Genomic DNA, 19,029 nt, shown 5'->3' on the forward strand with positions numbered 1-19,029 from the left:
AGTGTCCCCCCCCCCCTTTCCATTTATCTCACAGAAACCGGACTCTCCTCCTTTCAGACTCTGTTTTAGATGTGGCTAGAGGTGGTTTGATTTGCTCCATTCAAGCACATGGGCTGTCAGCCTTGTAATTCCTTTACATGCCTTCTTTCACTTTGAACATTAGAGACGGAAGAAGGGGACTGAGGGGGTGACAAACTGCTAGCCAGATGTTTGATTTTACTACAAGAAATAAAAACTTGTTGAGGTTACTTTGACTTTTTTTCCTTTTGCAAGTGGTGTTCTATCCTAACTGGTTCCATTAACGAGATTAACACATGAGATATGGGCCTTTTTCACAACAAACCAGGTGGCTTGGTCTCACGGGAGCATGTGATGCGTGCCTTCTAGTTATCTTCTAATTGTCCTCTAGTTTGTTTTTTGGGGGTTATACATTGACCTGCCTAGGTTTTTACATTCTTCATCCCCCACCCCCCAAACTGAAAGTGGAGCCTAGGCTGCAGTAAGATCCTATTCAAATGTAAATATTAGGAATTGATCATTCTCATGTACTACATATCAAGGGTTTTGGGGACAGGTAATGACAATGAAGGTTAATCTTCTACCAAGGTTGCTGTGTGACTTGAAAAGGTCTTTTCTTGGGTGTTTAAAACCAGATATAGCACAGTATCTTCACGTTAATGGCTTGTTTAGTACCACTTCTCATTACTGAGGTGGTGGTTAGTTTTATGAGCTTGGAAAATATTAATTATGGTGTATTTGGTACCATAAAGAAGTTTACACAATCTTCTAACAAGACAACCATCTCTTATGTTCCTGTTTTTGTCTAAGGTTTGCCTTTTTCAGCTCCATTAAACCAATTAAAAATTTTTCTACCCAGCTGAAGAACGAATACATTTCAGTCCATTTAGGATGTTTTATCTGTTTAAAGATGAACCTGGGTGATTTTGGTTCATTCAGCGCTGCACATAGTTTTAATTTCATAGCATCCAACAGTGAACAAGATAATAAAGTGAAGGACTGTGTCGATATTTTTCTCTTATACTCTGCATATGTTAAAGCTGCTAGCAGCACCGACACTGTACAGAATTAATGTAGCATTAAAATAAAGTAGTTTCATCAACATTTCATGCAGTTGAATGCAAATTCCTTCAGATATTTAAAAAAAATGCATGACGATAGAAACCTAGGCTGTTGGTTGAACATTTCTGCCTTTTGCTGCAAACAGGAAAAACTGCTCTTATTCATCTGAAAAATCACCCATCGTCACCTTTATGACCATCTGGAAGATGGATGTGCTGGGAGTGTGAACAAAAGATAATGCACAAATCTGGAATGTGGATTAATAGGGCATGAAGGCTGACTTTAGTGTTAACCAATGCAGAAATTGTACTTAAAATGTAAAATTGTAACTCCAAACTCCCATGCAAGGCAATCCAGAAATTCAACTTTATGTTAAATGTGATAGGTCTTGTTTAGTGACTCTTCCAGTTGTTGTTTATTGACATACCAGAAGAATCCTCATTTTTGTCTATTAATGTTTTGCAAATGTATCTATAAAGATACTGACTTTTAGTGGTAAAATGATCACAGGGTTGTTTTATGAGCAACATGCTTCATAAAAAGTTAAATGAATATGGATTTCAGTGTTTATTTGCGACATCTACTTTGCTCTGTGGGCTATAAAATCAGTCTTACCATAAACTCTGGTAGGTGTTGACATGTAAATGCATCCAAGTGTTGTCATCTGAAACTACATCTCTGTGGTCTGAAGAGGTCACCTTTCTGTATGAGGTCATTTATGGCCTAGCAATGAAAAGCACGTTTACAGATGGTAAAACACTGTAGTGTTAATCACTTATTTGTCCATGGATTTCAGGGTAACAAGCAAGATAAATGAACAAAGTTGATCAGATTTGGCAGTGCAACCGAATTTCGGATCTTTAGTTCTTTTGAAAAACTAAAATCAGTAAAAAAAAATAACCTTGATTTTGCAGTGTCACCAGGATGCAAATTACGTTTTCCTCCAAAGACAAGGAATTGGCCACCAACAGGATTTGGTGTATGCCTTTTATTTCACATAAAATACAGAGGGCTTTAGGGGTCTGCAAAGAATTAACAGTTATTGGTTACTCTGTCAAGTATTTTGTGTATTCATTGCTTAGTCTATAAAATGTCTGTTACAAGTTTCAAGAGCTCAATATCTTAAAATGACCCAACAGTCCAAACCCTAAGGATATTCAAAATACAGTGATATAAAACTGACAAAAGCAGCCAATACTCAAGTTTGAGAAAATTAAACCAGTTAATGTCCGCCTAAATTTACTTAAATCATCACTTGATCATGAAATATGTTATACAGGCTAATAATCAACAACTTGAATCAAACATTCGAACTTAATGCACAATGGTTCTCAGCTCTTTGGGCTCCTTGCACAATAACGATTTCCCTTTTGTTAGAATTACTGGTGTCCGTGCCTGTGACTTCATGCCAGATATTCAGGAAAAAGCGATGTCAAAGAACAGCTTAAAACCGTCCTGCCAAACTGTGCGTCATAACACAAAAAGTATTCTTATATAAGTGACACTCATTCTTTTGTTTTAAGAGGAGAAACGTTTTGTGGTAGATGGTGCAAAAGAACCAAACATGTAACGGAAGAGGTGGTGCCGATTTCCATGCTGCTCTGTCGTCATAGCGTCTCTCTTATAAATACTTCCGCACGTTTTCACCGCAGCCATTTTGAGATCACCGGAGTGCTAATCTTATACAGTAACCTTAGCTCGTCGTTTTTCAAAGATGACTGATCAGCTTTGTAAACTTTTCGTCGGTGGACTGAACGTAGACACCGACGATGATGGCTTGCGCAAGCACTTCGAGCAGTATGGTACGCTTACCGACTGTGTTGTGGTCGTGAACAAGCAGCTACAGCGGTCCCGCTGTTTTGGCTTTGTGACCTACTCCACACCGGAGGAGGCCGACGCAGCAATGTCGGCTAGGCCGCACACCGTCGACGGCAACGCGGTCGAGGTGAAGCGGGCCGTGGCAAGAGAAGACGCCAACAAACCCGAAGCCCTCGCAAAAGTGAAGAAAATCTTCGTTGGAGGCCTGAAAGACGATATTGAAGAAGCACATCTGTCCGAATACTTCTCCCAGTATGGCCAAATCGAAAAGGCCGAAGTCATCTCAGACAAAGAGACCGGAAAGAAAAGGGGGTTCGGCTTTGTTTACTTCACCGATCACGACGCAGCCGACAAGGCGGTTGTGGTGAAGTTCCACACAGTTAATGGACATAAAGTTGAGGTGAAGAAAGCCCTGACCAAGCAGGAGATGCAGGCCGCCAACAGAACCACAATGGCGCCAAGAGGCAGACCGGGGAGAGGCATGAGGGGAAATCAAAATGGCTACGGCAGCAGAGACTACGGCGGAGGCTACAACTACGGAAATGGCGGAGGCTACAACTGTGGCGGCTACGGAGGGTATGGCGGACCTTATGGTGGTGGTGGTTATGGAGACCAGGGAAGTGGCTACGGTGGCGGAAATGGCTACAACGAGTTTGGCAGTGGGTATGGCCAGCAGTCCTCTGGTTATGGCCCCATGAAAGGGCCACCCTTCGGCGGTCAAAGGAGCGCTGCACCCTACAGCAGAGGAGGCGGCGGCGGTGGTTTCTACCCGAGGGGGGGCTATGGCGGCGGCTACTGAGACTGCATAATACAAAGTCAACCACCCATCCCCATGCCACAAATGACCTCCAGCCAGGATTTGGACGCCGAAACTCAAATTCAGTTACGGGGCGTCTGCCGTGAAATCCAACCATGGCAGAGATACGGACACAGAGACCCCCCTAATCAAAATGAAGGCCTCAAAAATCCAAACAGGTAGGAAGGTCACTTCCCAAAAAAACCTGATGATAATAACGAGCAGCTGTTGTTGCCGTTCAACTAGGACACATTAACATGAAGAAAAAAAGTTCGGTGACCCTCTTTATGTAGTTGTCGTCTAGAGTTGGGTTTTTTTTTATTTGCGTTAACTCGTTTTGGAAATTTCGATATTGTTTTCATTATCTTAATATTTACATTTTTTAAGCAGTTAGTGTTTGTTTTCTTGAGTAAATTTAGTGATTTCAATGTATGAGGATGAGAACGCATGTCGATGTGGTTTTGGATTTAATAGCCTATGTATGACTGGTAACATCAGTTTGTATAATCATTGACTTGGTTCATCAAAAGCAGGGACGTGATACTGCAGGATCCAATTTCCTTTGTTTCCTTACCCGCACTGTACTCAAACTCTCCTCAGGCATAGTAATAATTTCAGTCTAAATATTGTTCATTTTCCATTTACCTGTGGCTATATCTAATGTATATTGTATACTTTCATGTCTGGAGAACAACACCTACTGTTAAAACACTTTGGTATGCTTATGTATGTTCATTTTAAATAAAGCGTTATACCACTTAGCTTAGTTATTTTACTTATTTAACCAGGCTTCCTCAAGTTTATCCACAGGTTTTATAAGCAACTTCATCTTGTTGATCTTTAGTTACATGGCATCTTTCCCACAGTTTATTCCATTACTCTCAGGTGGGTGAAATGGTTGGAGTCTACCCACAGCCAATGCATGTAGGCTTTGACCTTGTTTTTAAAGTTGTGGACATTGCTAACATGACTTTTTATATTTTTCTTTACGTATTTTAACACATCTACATGAGGGCTGTGATATTTATCTTTGATTATTCTTACATTTAGGTGTTCTTACTCGTATTCCTGTAGGCTATCCCAGCCAAAATAGCCGTAGCAGTTTGTTTGTAGGCTACATCAAGACCCTGTTGATTACCTGGGGTCGATTGTGATAGGAGTCTGAAATATCTCTTTAGGATATCCACATCCAGCAAACTAGGTATGTAAATCAACCTGTCTTCACTCTGTTGCTGAACCATGTATGGAATATCTCTAAGATGGTGCAGGTGTGTGCCCTTATTTAATCTTCAACATCGTAAGTGACAACTTTAAACATAGCTCGATGCACCTTTTATGTAGCTAAACTCAAAATAAAGGGGGGAGGGGGATACTTAATTTGGTCCTTAAGTGGGTGGAAGGGGACCCAAGTTTTGTTCCATTATATGAAATATTGGAAGGAGTAAATTGGTGTCTCCTCCAGAAGACCTTGCACTGTTTGGTTTCTCACTCTGTTTCTCTCCCGTCTCTCCCAGGTTGCTATGGTAACCTGGACATGAGGACATCACCCCTGAAAGAGATGGGGTGCGTGTCTCCAAGCTGACAGGGGGACCAGAGAGTGCCGCCTTCCCCTCAGGTGAAGTCTGTTTTCATGAGGGATTCCTCAGTGTGGTCAAAATGCACATTACAGGTTATACTGAAGATTATGTGGTGGGGTTCTGGTTTGGGAGAATTTTGATTAAAATGGTGCCCGAGTGCAATCGTGAAATTTGTTTTCCTGGGGATTGGCACAGTTTCTTACTGATGTTGACTGAAAGGGGCTTTCAAACCTTTGGCCCACGACTCCTTATAAAGAAGCATTATCTCATAACCCATGAGTTGGGGTCTAATGTGGATATCTTTTAGGTTGATAGATTTAAAGCCTACTTTACTAATTATTATAGTATTCGCTTTAACACTAGAAGAACTAATACTGAAATTTTTCTGTAATCCTGGATCTCGCATGTAGGTTGGGCCCCCCAGATTGGAAATGAGGTTTAAAACTTTTGCGTTCTGGGCACTGTGACACGATACAATGACTATTTTTGATTTTGTTTTTGGTGTTTTTGATTCCATAATGTTTTGTGGGTTTAGTCATAATGAGCAGGAAGCTCCAAAATATCAATGTACATCTGTCTGCAGAATTGTTTTTGGCCAAAGGAAAGGAAAATTATTAACTTGTATGCTTTTGCAGTCCTGTAGGCTGGGTAGTAAAAGCATTAATGTGCAGTTAATAAATGCCCCGCCAAAACCTGCCTGCAAACCACCTGGGACATTTTTGGGCCCTTGTTTTGTCCAAAGTGTGCATCTTAATAAATGTTAAAAGGGCCTGCAGGTCTTTTGACTGACAGGTTTACAGGTAACAAAGTAATTGTTTTAGTGCATTTAACCTCTAGAGTCCCTGCGTCCTCATATGAGGACCGCACAGCTTGGGTTTCCAAAGCTCAGGACTCTAGAGGTTATAGAGAAGATGAAACTGGTGTTATGTGTACATAACTAACTGTGAGGGAACGCACATTCCTTGACGATTTGTTGGTGTACAGTGATGCATCAGGCAACATGTTTATAATTACGACATGACTGATGCTTGACAATGATGTGTAAATTTTACTTTTGTTCTCTTGCCTTTATAGGATAATGATGCTTCGAATCGTCTTGGAGAAGAAAACATCTGTTCATGCTTTTAATGATCCACAATAAACCTATATATTTTTATACACAAAGACTTGTTGCTCTTTTACATTGAAGACAGTTTGACTGCAGGACCTTTTTTGTACAAGGTTGATGGTAGCACAGTTATTTTTTTGGGGGGGGGGATTTGCTGTCTATGGGCACTGTTTCAGCTGTTTGTGGAACAGTGTGAGACCAGCGTATCACATCAAATCATTAAAGATTGCTTTGTGGTGCTGTTGGGGGTGACATTCTACCATGCAGAGTTGAATAAATAGCATCTTTAGGAGTTGGTGCTAAATTTGAACCAAATGACAAAAGGAAGGGTTTTGTCTTTTTCTCCCCTCTTTTCTGGGGCACAAAGCTGTTTATAAGAAAAAAGTACATAGTAGTTGCTTGAATCATGGGCATCCAGCCATTATCTAGACCGCTTATCCTGAAGAGGGTCATGGTGGGCTGAGCCAATCCCATCTGACGTTGGGTGAGAGGCTAGGTACACCCTGATCTGCAGTATGTTGCAACATGCTTTCATGTCGTTTAGGTTCTCTGAACTAATTTGGAGAAGCAACTTGAACAGCAGCCAGGGGGGAGTTTCATCTATTGTGAAAGCACTGATTTCACGTAACCAGTTGATGTACAGTATAGGCCAAAATTTGGTCATGTCAGCACTTATTAGGGTTAAATCACATTGTTACAGTAGTTTAAACATTGAAATAACTACATTTCACATTTTTAACTTTGATCTGAGATGTGAATCGATGTACATTGAAGCCAAAATATCTGTGAGGTTCACAGCCACAGAGCATATTAAACATACAATATGAGGAGTTTCAATCCAAAGAAAATGATAAATGAACTTAATGGTTCCTGTTGTGGACACCTGTGTTGGCACTTCCTTGTATCATTTTTCCATGGGTACAAGACCAGCGTGACCAGTTATCCCGGTCCTAAATTAAACAGCTGGACGACGTTCTGTTAATTTCGAAGCACTTTGAACACAATTTTTTTAGCTAGGTTAGCTGCAGTTTTAATAAATCACGATAGGTCCCAAGTTGTTTTTGCTGCATTCTAGGTGTCTACAGTCGCTACATGTTGGAATACTGTTTGGACACTTAATTGGTGGTCGAAATGGAATTTGAGTTCTGGTCTAAAACGGTCTAGTAAACTGTCCCAATGAGAATAGAAGCAATTTAAAATCTTTTGACTTTGCTACAATGGTAAATCCCGCTATTGTTTTACAGTGATGAAAGCCTAATGGTTGTTATAATTAAGGATTCATTTGGCTGTGTAGCCGCGTTCCGTGGTTGTAGTCAGTACAATATATTTAATTAAATTAACTGGAACATAGCCTTATTAATGCATTTTGTACTGTTATAGAACAAAGGCCATAAACCATGGTTTCAGTTTCTCCTGAGCATTTGAAAGCAAGATTTCCAATACCACTTGAAGGTAGCAGCACCAACGACGTGAATTTCGCTAGCCAATGTGGGTGGTGATTTTTTCAAGATGACCAATCATCGACGGGTGTACGTCTTACGTAGGCAAGTTAGTCCAACAGCCCGCCCCAACGTCAAAAAAGAGCGTCAGTTGTCTCGTTCTCAGTTTACCAATATCAGCCATGACGAACAAACTTTGTAAACTGTTTGTCGGAGGATTGAACGTGGAGACCACTGATGCTGGACTCCGCTCATATTTCGAGCAGTACGGTACGCTCACCGACTGCGTTGTGGTCATGAACCAGCAACTCGGACGGTCTCGCTGTTTCGGCTTTATCACCTACTCGACACCAGACGAGGCCGACGCAGCAATGGCGGCTAAGCCACATGTCGTCGAAGGCAACAACGTGGAACTGAAGAGGGCCATAGCACGAGAGGATGCAAACAACCCCGACATCCTCGCCAATGTTAAAAAAATCTTCGTTGGCGGCGTGAAAGACCACATCGAGGCGGAGAACCTGACCGAGTACTTCTCTCAGTTCGGCGCGGTGGAGAAAGCCGAGATCATCTCTGACAAGCAGACCGGCAGAAAGAGAGGCTTCGGCTTTGTCTTCTTTGAGGACACTGACTCCGCCACCAAAGCGGTGCTGACCAAGTTTCACACCATCAATGGAAACAAGGTGGAGGTGAAAAAAGCTCTGACCAAGCAGGAGATGTCCACCGGTGGACGAGGAGGCGGAAGAGGGATGCGAAACTATGGCGGTGGAAGAGGGGGTGGTGGTTATGGAGGAGGCTACGGCGGCAATTACGGAGGAGGCTACGGCTATGGCGGGGGTTACAACGGTGGTGGAGGCTACGGTGGATATGGGGGATACGAGGATTACGACAGCCAGATGGGGGGTGGATACAGTAATGGTGACTTTGGGGATGGGTATGAACAGCAGCACTCCAGTTATGGTGCAATGAAGGGGGGCAACTATACCTACAGGAGCGGGGCCCCTTACAACAGAGGCGGCGGAGGTGCTGGCGGCTACGGCCGGGGTGGTGGATTTAGCGGCGGGTATTAGTGGCTCCCTTGTGTTTTGGGGGATAATCATAGGGAAATTTCTGATTACAACGAACTTCATTTTATACACACACATTACACAGGCCAGGTGGGGGATAAGGGGCTAGTTAATGGGAGCACCACTCGGCACACTGGCTCTCTCCACCCGGATCCCATCTCTCCTCTTATTCCACATATTGTGGACTTTACTTCTAAGAATTGTGAATTATTGAATTGTAAGTTTGTGTTGGGGAAATTGCTTGTTTTGTACCATTTGTGAGGCCGTAATCAATGTCAGCCACTGCTTCTCAACTCAAGACTTGTGTGTTTGTCTTGCAAACCAGTTGTTTTCTTTTTTCTTTATTTTTATTATATATTTTTTTTTGCATCATGAACTCAGGGTTTAAGTGAAGTTGGTGGCAGTGTCCGGCAGCATGGGGCTCGAGTTCTTGAGTTTCATGATCTTAGACACTTTTGTGATAAGTATTTTTGGAGAAATGTATCGGACTGTTTTTGTTATCTGTAAATTACTTTTCCCGTCCCATTGCAGACTTGTTTAGATTAAAATGGAAATCCATGTGTTCAGTTCACCCCTATGTTTTATTCTGCTTTTATTAAAGTTTTTAATGTTTTGAAACACTATCTAATGTCGCAGTCTTGATTCGACTCCTGCAGTGTCTTTTCAGCACACTGCGTTATGGATAATCTTATCATGCCTCCTATAACCTTGTAAATTGAGTTCACTACTACTACCACTAGGAGGGAGCGTTGCTTATGTATTTCTAGCTCATCGGCCATTTTATAGGGATAGATGAGACCGGAGGTGGCTGTGAAGAAGCTGTGTGCGCTACCATTTTATTTACTTTGTCCTTTTTTAATTGCAGTGTTGGAAAGCAATTCACATATTTAAAATACTTGCATTGAAGTTATTTATCCTCAAACATTTCAACCAATTACCCCTTTAAAATGCAGTTTCAGATGAGGTGCACAAAATGTTCATTTTCTTGAAGTGTCTTTTTAGGAGCCATTCGTTTGTATGGGCAGCCTTCATGCCTCTGGCAGAAGAAAATGGTATAACCTCACACGCTGACCCCATTTGAGAGTACAAAAGTTACCGAGAAGACAAAGAAGCAAGGCTCTCTCTCTCTCTCTCTCTCTATATATATATATATATATATATATATATATATATGTGTGTGTGTGTGGATTTCGTTCAATTAAAGACAACAGAGTTGACATAGACCACGTTTTTGGAAGTTACTGTGTGATGCATAAAATCTGAGTACTGTTTCTTGGTTTTGACTCTGTGGAGAATTAACAGACCAGTCCCTTGACATCCTAGAGGTCTGGACAGTTTGTAGCACCAGATAAAATATATCGAGTCTAAACCATTCAGTGCTTTGTACTGTATACCAACGGTAGTATTCTAAGTGACTGACAGACACAGTCTCGCCATCAAATGTCTATTAAAACCAAAGCAAAGGTGTACTGCTAGAATAAAATGTGATGCTGAAAGTGGATAAATACCACTTTAAATCATTAACAAAAAATGTTAACAGTCACTTCACACATACGTTATTCCAGGGGCTTCCTGATCCCTTGGGCTTCCAGGCCTGTCCCCGGTACGTCCGTTAACCCTAATCCATTTACGTCACTCATACTAGAATACTAAACAACGTATACCTGCGCCTGTTTTCAAACTGTGTAGTCATTCCTCTTCGCAATAGAAGAGCTGTGCGTGGCAGAACAGGGCTCATGCCTGTGGTGCTCTCGGACTCCGAGCGAGAGGATGGACGGTGTGTCGCTGGGGTGAGTTGTCTGAGCGGTAGGGGATTATTTTGTAAAGACGCGATTAACGCGGCTTCTACATGTGTTGAATAACATTTTACCCCACATGATCCACCGGCCAAGAATTCAACACATAGACAGTCAAAGGAGTTCGTTCTTAGTACACGAACTGAAGCTAGCTTTGTTCAGTCGTTAGCTTAGATAGGTTAGCTAGCATCGTCCGCTACTCAGCAGTCGTTAACTTGCTAACAGCAAGTTTACTTGTAGACAATGGGGAACTGTCATTAAGTTAAGAGACTGTGGACTGGGTGTGGACTGCCTCCGATTTAAGCATCTATTTTGGGACAGTGAACGGCAGCCACTATCACTTTATGGTTGCAATTAAGTTAAACAATTAGCCGCGCTAAGGGCTAGCCAACCCGACAACTTGATGCAAAACAAAGTAAAAAAAACAACTACTACCTCATTTTGGCGTTTGGACACAAAGAGACGAGCTTTCTGTAAACTGTTAAGTGCTGCAGTCGTGTCCCTCTGATATACCATCATGTCCCCATGGCTTCTATGTCCTGCTTTTTTAAACAATTTTTGTGGACATTATGAGCTAGTCCAGATACAGTACATTACACAGACAATGAATAAAGTCAGGCCTTTTCAAACAAACATAAGACACTCACATCTCTTTATATCCTTTTATCTGGGTCACATTTATTGCTTCCCACCTGCTCTCAGCTCAGTTCACCTTATGTTTGGTTAAAAGCTGAATAACTTAAAGTATCCTCCAAGGTTGGAGGAATTTTTCATGGATTGGAGAAACATAAGGTTTATTCTGTGTGGTCATGCTGCTTTATTAAAATAATAAAATTAACAATTGTGTATTTAGTTTCCTACACATGCCCAGGGTTTACCTTCTCAAATGGCAGGATTTGCTGCCTTTGTTATGTACAGTATCAAACTGAATAGTCCTGGCTTTTTGAAAACACCACTTTGGATTTTTTTGTGATGTTATGCCATTTGTATTTATGTGTCTGTTTACCTATATAGTATTTTAACCCCCCATATAAAAAAAATCTGACTGGATTGTTTGTATATAAAATATTTTTTGTAAAGTACAGTGTGCATGCTCTGCAGCAGAATCTGAGTTACATGGCAACCAAAGCACATCACCACAAACCTATGATTTTTAAAAGATAAGGTCAGTCATTTTTTATGTTAATGGTATTTTCAACATCCCCTGTAGATTCACAGTTAATATAGGAAATAACCAATCTTATTCTTTAAAGTAGGATGGGTCAGTGTTATCATATAAGGGTTCAAAAATAGCTGGCGGACACTATATCATGCCAAAAGACAGACCCTCATATCCTATGTAAGTTGGTATAGCAGAGCAGTGACAAAATGATTTTATTTGTGGAATTCTTCTTACCAGTTATTAACCCATCCTCTTATTGTAGCTCTAAAGATTAACTATGAAGCCTAGCCTGCTAGGCTACCTTCTATTCCATTTAATCCAGACACTGCCTATTATGTCTTATCAGTCTGTTGGCCACACCAGCATCACCGCGTCCAAACCTCACCACGGACTCAGAAGAGGACACGGTGACTGGAGGAATGCACACCTTCGACCAGACGCACATGAGGAAAGCTTTTCAGCTGATGAATGACCTGAGGAGGTGTGTGTCTAATGGTGGTGTTTGTCCCAGTAGAACGAATACATAGGTATATTTTACCAGTTTTTGGTATATGAGTGAATAGACTGTGCTTAGCTTTGTAAGTCAGAAATAAGTCATCTTTGGTTCAAAGAAGGTTCCAGTTTCAAGCCGGGCACGTTCTCCCTGTGCCTGTGTGGGTTCTTTTTGGATACTCTGGCTTCCTCCCACAGTCCAAAGACATGCAGCTTAGGTTGATTGGTGACTAAATTGTCTGTAGGAGTGAATATTGGTGTGTGTGGTTGTCTGTCTCTAAGTGTTAGCCCTGTGAAGGACTGGCGACCTGTCCAGGGTGTACCACGCCTCTCGCCCAATGGCAGCTGGGATTGGCTCCAGCCCCCCTGTGACCCTCTTCAGGATAAGCGGTATAGATAATGGATGGATGGATGGATCTTTGGTTCATCTCGCCTGTCTGAAAATGTCATTACAACAGTGAATTACTTCTACCTGAAGAGGAACTGTAGAATTTCTGAACACCAAAGTCCACCTAAAACATCTCCAGCACAAACAGTATAATGTACTGAAGTTAGATGAATAATTAAGACAGTTTATAAAACATCATGGCAGATAGTCTAGTTGCGGTACATGCAGATAACAAGTGCTATCTCTTTCTGTGCTACTTGCCACTTTTCAGTAAAAAGATGCTGTGTGATGTCCAGCTGATCGCAGGGAACGTTCAAGTACCAGCTCACAGGGTGGTGCTGGCGTCCTGTAGTCCCTACTTCTGTGCCATGTTCACAGGTACACATACACGGTTGTTTGCCTGATGTCTGTCTGTGGTATATGCTTGACTGTGTGTGTTTCTGTTTATACAGGAGATATGAGTGAGAGCAAGGCCTATCAGGTGGAGATCAGAGAGGTAGATGGTCAGACTTTGAGAAAACTTGTTGACTACATCTACACTGCTGAAGTCGAGGTCACAGAGGACAACGTCCAGGTGAGAGAGTGTCTGTGTATTTTAAGGAGTGTTTATGATAAGTGAGAGCAAGGAGGAAGGGAGTGTGTGGGGTAAAAGTATGTTCTGTTTTTACTTCTGCTTTTTCTGTTTATAAGCCTGGATTTGCTTTAAAAAGACTGACATCATATGTTAGCCATTTTGGTCTGATAACTAGTTATTGTCAGTGTGGAGTGAACTTTTAGATAAAAGAACACAAGCAAAATAAAAATATAGTTGGTGAAAGTGCAGATCCTTTTCTTTTTCAATATTTGAAGGCTGCTAGCCAACAGAATTCCACTACAGTAAACTGTATGAATGTTTATATATATTTATATTTTAGGCAGTAAAGTGGAAAAAAATCTCTGAGACAAAGTGCGGACAAAAGAAGAGGGGAAAAAACCACAAAGCTGAAGTTTCAATAGAATAAAAGCGTTCTACTGAATGATTTAAAAGCTATTTTTGCTTGTCATAACAGACGTTGTCCTCTCAAGCCCTGACTGCTTTAACTCTTTGGCTCTTCTGTTAAATTTCAGAAAGGCCAAAGTGAACCTGCCTGAAGAGCAGATGTTCGCTACATGAGATGAAAGAGCTGGTAAAGTTTGTGAGCAGTGCTCTGCTGTAAATCCACAAGATTGAGGCCTCATTTGTCTCAGTAGCATTAACTTCTAAAAGCTGCATGGCTCAGGGGTTGAATAAATGCACCAGGATCAAGCTGCAGGCAGGATACTTCCTCTTATTGTTAGCACAGGAAGTGTGCAGCCAGATAGGCAGGAAATCCTCCCGCTGTTATCATCGTGCCCGCTTGATAGGCTCACTTGTAAATGTGTGGTGTGTGTGCTCATATTCAGTAAAAAACTGCATTTATTTTTCATCTCTTCAAACCATGTTTTCACTGTAGAATATGTATTGCTTGTGCTGTACTCTGTGTGTTAGTGTGTCACAGCTGCTGTAAGCATAGCTCCAGCAGGTCTTTTATAAGACATAAGACATCAGGGCATCTGGAAAACAGAGGAGACAATAACTACTCACTCAGAGGATGAGTCATTGTGCAGACAGGCACAGACTGACCTAGTTCAACTAATATGAGTGATGTATCTAAGGGTAGCTTTGTCTGTTAGCATCACAATTTCACAAATGTTTGTATAACAATATTTTGGGTAGTAATGCAGCTTATAAGGAAAGCACCAGTTTACGGTACATCCTTGGGTTTAAGTGAACACAGTCTCACACAGTATTTGCTCTCAAATCACAGTCTTAATGCTATTTGTTCTTTGTCTTCTTCTAGCTGGCAGATGACATAGAATTTGGTGTGGTCTGTTTTACACATGCAACCAAATATCACTGTACCCACTGAGACTCCAGATATGTTCATTTATTGTGATGTAAAACACACAGATACCTGACACGGCTGCCCTCTTGGCCAATTGTATATTATTTGTTGTTAACAGAGCTGTATAAAATTTGCAGCATGTTTTTATAGCTTGGACACACTGAGACATTAATGTCAACATCGAGGACTAGTATGGTTGGCTTCTGGGCTGGTTTTCTGGACTGATTGTGAGCTAACTACTTGGTGAACTGGTTAAATAACTAACCTACTCATTGGAAAGACTGCTGAAACCATGAGATTTTTGCATTTGGAATGGTTGTGTTGGTAAACAGCAAACTGTCTTTGTTCCACAAATGCTCCTAAATCCAAAGGTGGTGGGTGGTAAATAACTGTGCTCTACCATGGTATTACATGTAAATAGACCCAGAATACAGAGTCACAAAGTCACTTCCTTCCATCAGGTCCTTCCACCAGTAAAATGCAGCTGGAGTTTTTAACTGATTGTAGGTCATCTTTGCAGGTTCTTCTGCCAGCAGCAAGTCTCCTTCAGCTGATGGATGTTCGTCAGGTTTGTTGCGAGTTCCTGCAGTCTCAGCTTCACCCAACAAACTGCCTGGGAATCAGAGCCTTCGCTGACCTGCACACATGCACACAGCTCCTCAGTCAGGCCCACGCATACGCTGGTAAGCTTCTCTCTCCTCACCCCACAAATCCTGAGTCATTTTTGCCACTGTGTGTGTGTGTGTGTGTGTGTGTGTGTGTGTGTGTGTGTGTGTGTGTGTGTGTGTGTGTGTGTGGTAGGTGAGGGTGTTTTTTATGTAACAGTTATTATTGCCAGCCCTGAAAAATGCTGAAATGAAACTGCTACACGTCCAGAGATTTGGAAAATGTCATGTCATCTCTTCAGCAAAAACATGCTCGTATTTGAGCTTTGATCGGTGTAGGGCGTTGTAGTTCTAGATTATTCGGTAAAATATTTAGTTTGCATAGCGTGTAACCCTGTGTGTTTGTGTCTCTCAGAGCAGCATTTCACTGAGGTGGTGCAGGGAGAAGAGTTTCTTGGCCTTTCTCTGCAGCAAGTGTGCAGCCTCATCTCCAGTGACAAACTCACCGTGTCCACAGAGGAGAAGGTCAGAGAGTACCATGTACACACACGCTTCAGCCCTTTATTAAAAGCTCCTTTCTGTTTCCTTGTAGGTAAAAAGATATGTGAGAATTATGTTTATGAAGGATTTTCTGAGAACATGGCGTAATAAAGTGATTAAGAAATTCTAGATATATTTGAAGGTGAGAAAGAGCTATAATTGACTAGGAGGCAGGAAGGTATACATACTGACACTGTGTCTGATTAGCTGACCTTGACACCAGACATACTGCAGAGGATGGCATATCTGTCTGCTGTTAGCCTGTCTGTAGGAAGTGTCAGAGGCAGTCAGGGTGACTGGTGTGTGACAGTCAGACAGAGACTGTCCATGAACTGGCTGCACCTGGAGACACAGATACCGCTGAATTATCTGCTGCAAATTATTGCTAGGGCCTCACTGTGGCCTGACTCTGCTCTTCATCACTCTCTTAGGTGTTTGAGGCTATGATAGCTTGGATCAAGCATGATAAGCCAGCTCGTCTGGAGCACATGCCCAAGCTGATGGAGCATGTCAGACTCCCACTACTGTCCAGGAATTACCTGGTACAGGTAAAATAACTTCTCTGTTCTGCTCTGCTTTTTCTTCATTGTTCTCCTTTTGCACTGTTATTTCATTATATTATGCCTAGCATAAAATATTTAACTAAGAAATAGGTTGGACCTTGAATGTTATAAAGGCTGTAACACCACACACTCTGGCTGGTGTATGCCCGTCAGGGTTCTTAGTTGTTCAGATGGCTAGAAATTGTATAGTAAGTGAAGATGCTTGTTGACTTGACCAAGACATTTTATCAGTTGAAGGAATGAGGAAAAAGCAGTTTAGTGAATAAATGTGAACTTTGGCTAAATCGTGTCCCGGTTTCAGATTGTGGAAGAAGAGGCCCTGATAAAAAACAACAACACCTGTAAAGATTTTCTCATAGAAGCGATGAAGTATCACCTGCTGCCAGCTGACCAACGGCACCTCATCAAGACAGACAGGACCCGACCACGGACTCCTATCAGCATCCCCAAGGCATGTAAACGCACATCCACATGTTATCTTTTGTTAACACACTTGCTGTAATCAGTCTGACTGTGGCTCTGTGCACGTGCAGGTGATGATTGTAGTTGGCGGTCAGGCTCCCAAGGCGATCCGCAACGTGGAGTGTTACGACTTTCAGGAAGATCGTTGGTACCAAGTAGCCGATCTTCCTTCAAGGCGCTGCCGGGCAGGTCAGTCTATGCAGCTTGTGTGTGACTGTACTGTAGCGCTGAATGGACAGTAGGGCTGTCTCAAATGGTAATGTTGTCCTACTTGGACCGCCAAAGTCCAGAAGAGTCTAATAAATAACAGGATATATGATATGTGTGCCGCCTGTACTGCCACGCTGCAGAGCAATCGTGAGTGCAGTTTTTTTGCTAAAAAAATTGATTATCCTTGTTAAAACCACAAAGGTTTCAACTTTCATTCAGAACCTGATTGGCCAACAGTGGTGCCACCCCCGCCAGAGTCAAAATTGTTCCCTGCCCAGGAATACATAAAGAGCACAGCCAAAGTTAGCTGAAGAAGGCACTGTGTGTGGCTCATTTTTACACAAAATAAACAATTTGATTCTTAATGTATGCTTTTAATATTTCATAGAACTAGGGGGTTCATTTACATTTTACATGTATTTAAAATGTGCCACCTCTCTGTGAATCTGTGCCCCAGCCTGGCCACCCTCTCTAAAATTTTCTAGATGTGCTCTCTGTAAGTAATGACCTGATCTTACAGCTTTTCTTTGTAACGGATTTCTTTCTGTGTTTTCTCCCAGGTGTGGTTTCCATGGCAGGCCGTGTGTATGCAGTCGGAGGGTTCAACAGTTCACTGCGGGAGCGAACGGTGGACGTGTACGACGGAGTGAGGGATCACTGGAGTGCAGTCGCGAGCATGCAGGAGAGACGCAGTACACTGGGAGCTGCTGTGTTGGGGGATTTACTCTATGCTGTGGGGGGCTTTAACGGAAGTATAGGTACACACAAATGCACTCCTTCACTCCCACATGCTAAAGGGCTGTGGAATTGGGGCTAAAGTTATTATTAGCAGTAGGATAATAGTGTATTTAACTGTCTACTATTGATGAACTAAAAATTGCTGTGGGAAAATATTGTGATGTGAATGAGCCTTTATGGTGTGATCTAGCTGCAGGAGGGCAGCTGATTACAAATGTACTATTAAGTCCATAAATGTTTGAGCAAAATTAAATGGGAAGTGAAAAATATGTGAGCAAGGTGTTCATTTATTTTTCCTTATGGTTTAGCATCATTGTCTGTTTCCTCTCTCCCCCATTACCAGCTGAGGGTGAACAGAATTGAATTGCTTTTCGTAGTACAACGGTCGACTACAGTGTTAACGGTAAACACAAGAAGCGGGGGTGCCATTTTCTGATCTTCCCTTACCTACCAGCTGGATGCAAAATGTTTACACCCACAGACTGATCAGCACACATGCAGTCTTTTTAAAAACCCATTAATGTTACTTATTATTTGTTTGCCTCTCTCTCTCTCTCTCTCTCTCTCTCTCTCTGTTTTTATCTTCTTCAGGTCTGGCGACAGTAGAAGCCTACAATTACAAAACCAATGAGTGGATGTATGTAGCCTCCATGAACACCCGACGCAGCAGTGTGGGTGTAGGGGTGGTTGATGGTAAGACTGATGTGTGTATGGTTTGGGTAACACCATTACACCATTTCAGTGTAATTCTAAAATTCAGATGACTCTTTACTGACCTGTGTTTGTGTCTACAGGTAAGTTGTATGCAGTAGGAGGCTACGATGGAGCATCCCGTCAGTGTCTCAGTACAGTGGAAGAATACGACCCTGTCACTGACCAGTGGTGCTATGTGGCTGACATGAGCACACGGCGCAGTGGAGCAGGTACACAGACACAAAGTTTTCTCTTTATGCGGTAGTTTATAGACTCAGGGAGCAGCAACAAAACACAGATTTGACCTCAGCTATTTGTTCTCTAGAAGATGCACTCTTGGAATTGACTGCATATACTGCAGTCCACATGTCGAAGTGTCCTTAGGCAAGACACTGAACCCAAGTTGCCCCCGATGGTTAGAGCCATTGGTGTGAGTTGGCGCCGCAGATGGCTGCCTCGGTTCTGTACCTAAATTCCTTGTGTGTAACACACTTGGCCAAATAAAGGTGGCCAATATCAAACAAAACATTTTCGGGTTGCAAGCGAGAGCAGACATCTTTACTGCTCCTCTTGTCTGTTCTATATTTCAAGTCT

The 19,029-nt window shown here is 42.1% G+C and overlaps 3 protein-coding genes across 5 annotated transcripts in view; all 3 read left to right on the plus strand.

The window, feature by feature from the left end:
• The first annotated feature begins 2,727 nt into the window (after window positions 1–2,727).
• Window positions 2,728–6,431, plus strand: LOC109964283 (heterogeneous nuclear ribonucleoprotein A0-like). Of its 2 annotated transcripts, XM_020607478.1 has the most exons (3): window positions 2,728–3,873; window positions 5,209–5,309; window positions 6,346–6,431. In XM_020607478.1, the coding sequence occupies exon 1, from the start codon at window positions 2,795–2,797 to the stop codon at window positions 3,695–3,697; it is 903 nt and encodes a 300-aa protein (XP_020463134.1). In that variant the 5' UTR covers window positions 2,728–2,794; the 3' UTR covers window positions 3,698–3,873; window positions 5,209–5,309; window positions 6,346–6,431. The 2 variants fall into 2 exon arrangements, with proteins under 2 accessions (XP_020463134.1, XP_020463133.1); XM_020607477.1 differs by having other exon boundaries at window positions 2,728–5,309.
• Window positions 6,432–7,961: 1,530 nt separating this feature from the next.
• On the plus strand, window positions 7,962–9,505 carry LOC109964284 (heterogeneous nuclear ribonucleoprotein A0-like). Its single transcript, XM_020607479.1, has one exon. It carries the CDS (start codon window positions 8,001–8,003, stop codon window positions 8,883–8,885), a length of 885 nt encoding a protein of 294 aa, XP_020463135.1. The 5' UTR covers window positions 7,962–8,000; the 3' UTR covers window positions 8,886–9,505.
• A 975-nt stretch (window positions 9,506–10,480) lies between these two features.
• Window positions 10,481–19,029, plus strand: part of klhl3 (kelch-like family member 3) — a 16,967-nt gene continuing 8,418 nt past the window's right edge. Inside the window, exons 1-12 of one of the 2 annotated variants that reach the window (XM_020607481.1) lie at window positions 10,481–10,672; window positions 12,187–12,321; window positions 12,992–13,098; window positions 13,173–13,294; window positions 15,145–15,307; window positions 15,645–15,754; window positions 16,201–16,317; window positions 16,634–16,783; window positions 16,866–16,983; window positions 17,565–17,762; window positions 18,334–18,435; window positions 18,537–18,665. In XM_020607481.1, the coding sequence (XP_020463137.1) occupies window positions 10,653–10,672; window positions 12,187–12,321; window positions 12,992–13,098; window positions 13,173–13,294; window positions 15,145–15,307; window positions 15,645–15,754; window positions 16,201–16,317; window positions 16,634–16,783; window positions 16,866–16,983; window positions 17,565–17,762; window positions 18,334–18,435; window positions 18,537–18,665 (1,471 nt within the window). In that variant the 5' untranslated portion in view covers window positions 10,481–10,652. Of the gene's footprint in view, window positions 10,673–12,186; window positions 12,322–12,694; window positions 12,875–12,991; window positions 13,099–13,172; window positions 13,295–15,144; window positions 15,308–15,644; window positions 15,755–16,200; window positions 16,318–16,633; window positions 16,784–16,865; window positions 16,984–17,564; window positions 17,763–18,333; window positions 18,436–18,536; window positions 18,666–19,029 lie in introns of those variants that run through there. The other variant, XM_020607482.1, reaches the window with a different exon arrangement.

This window comes from Monopterus albus, unplaced genomic scaffold (assembly GCF_001952655.1).
Source record: "Monopterus albus unplaced genomic scaffold, M_albus_1.0 scaffold86.1, whole genome shotgun sequence".
NCBI lineage: Eukaryota > Metazoa > Chordata > Actinopteri > Synbranchiformes > Synbranchidae > Monopterus > Monopterus albus.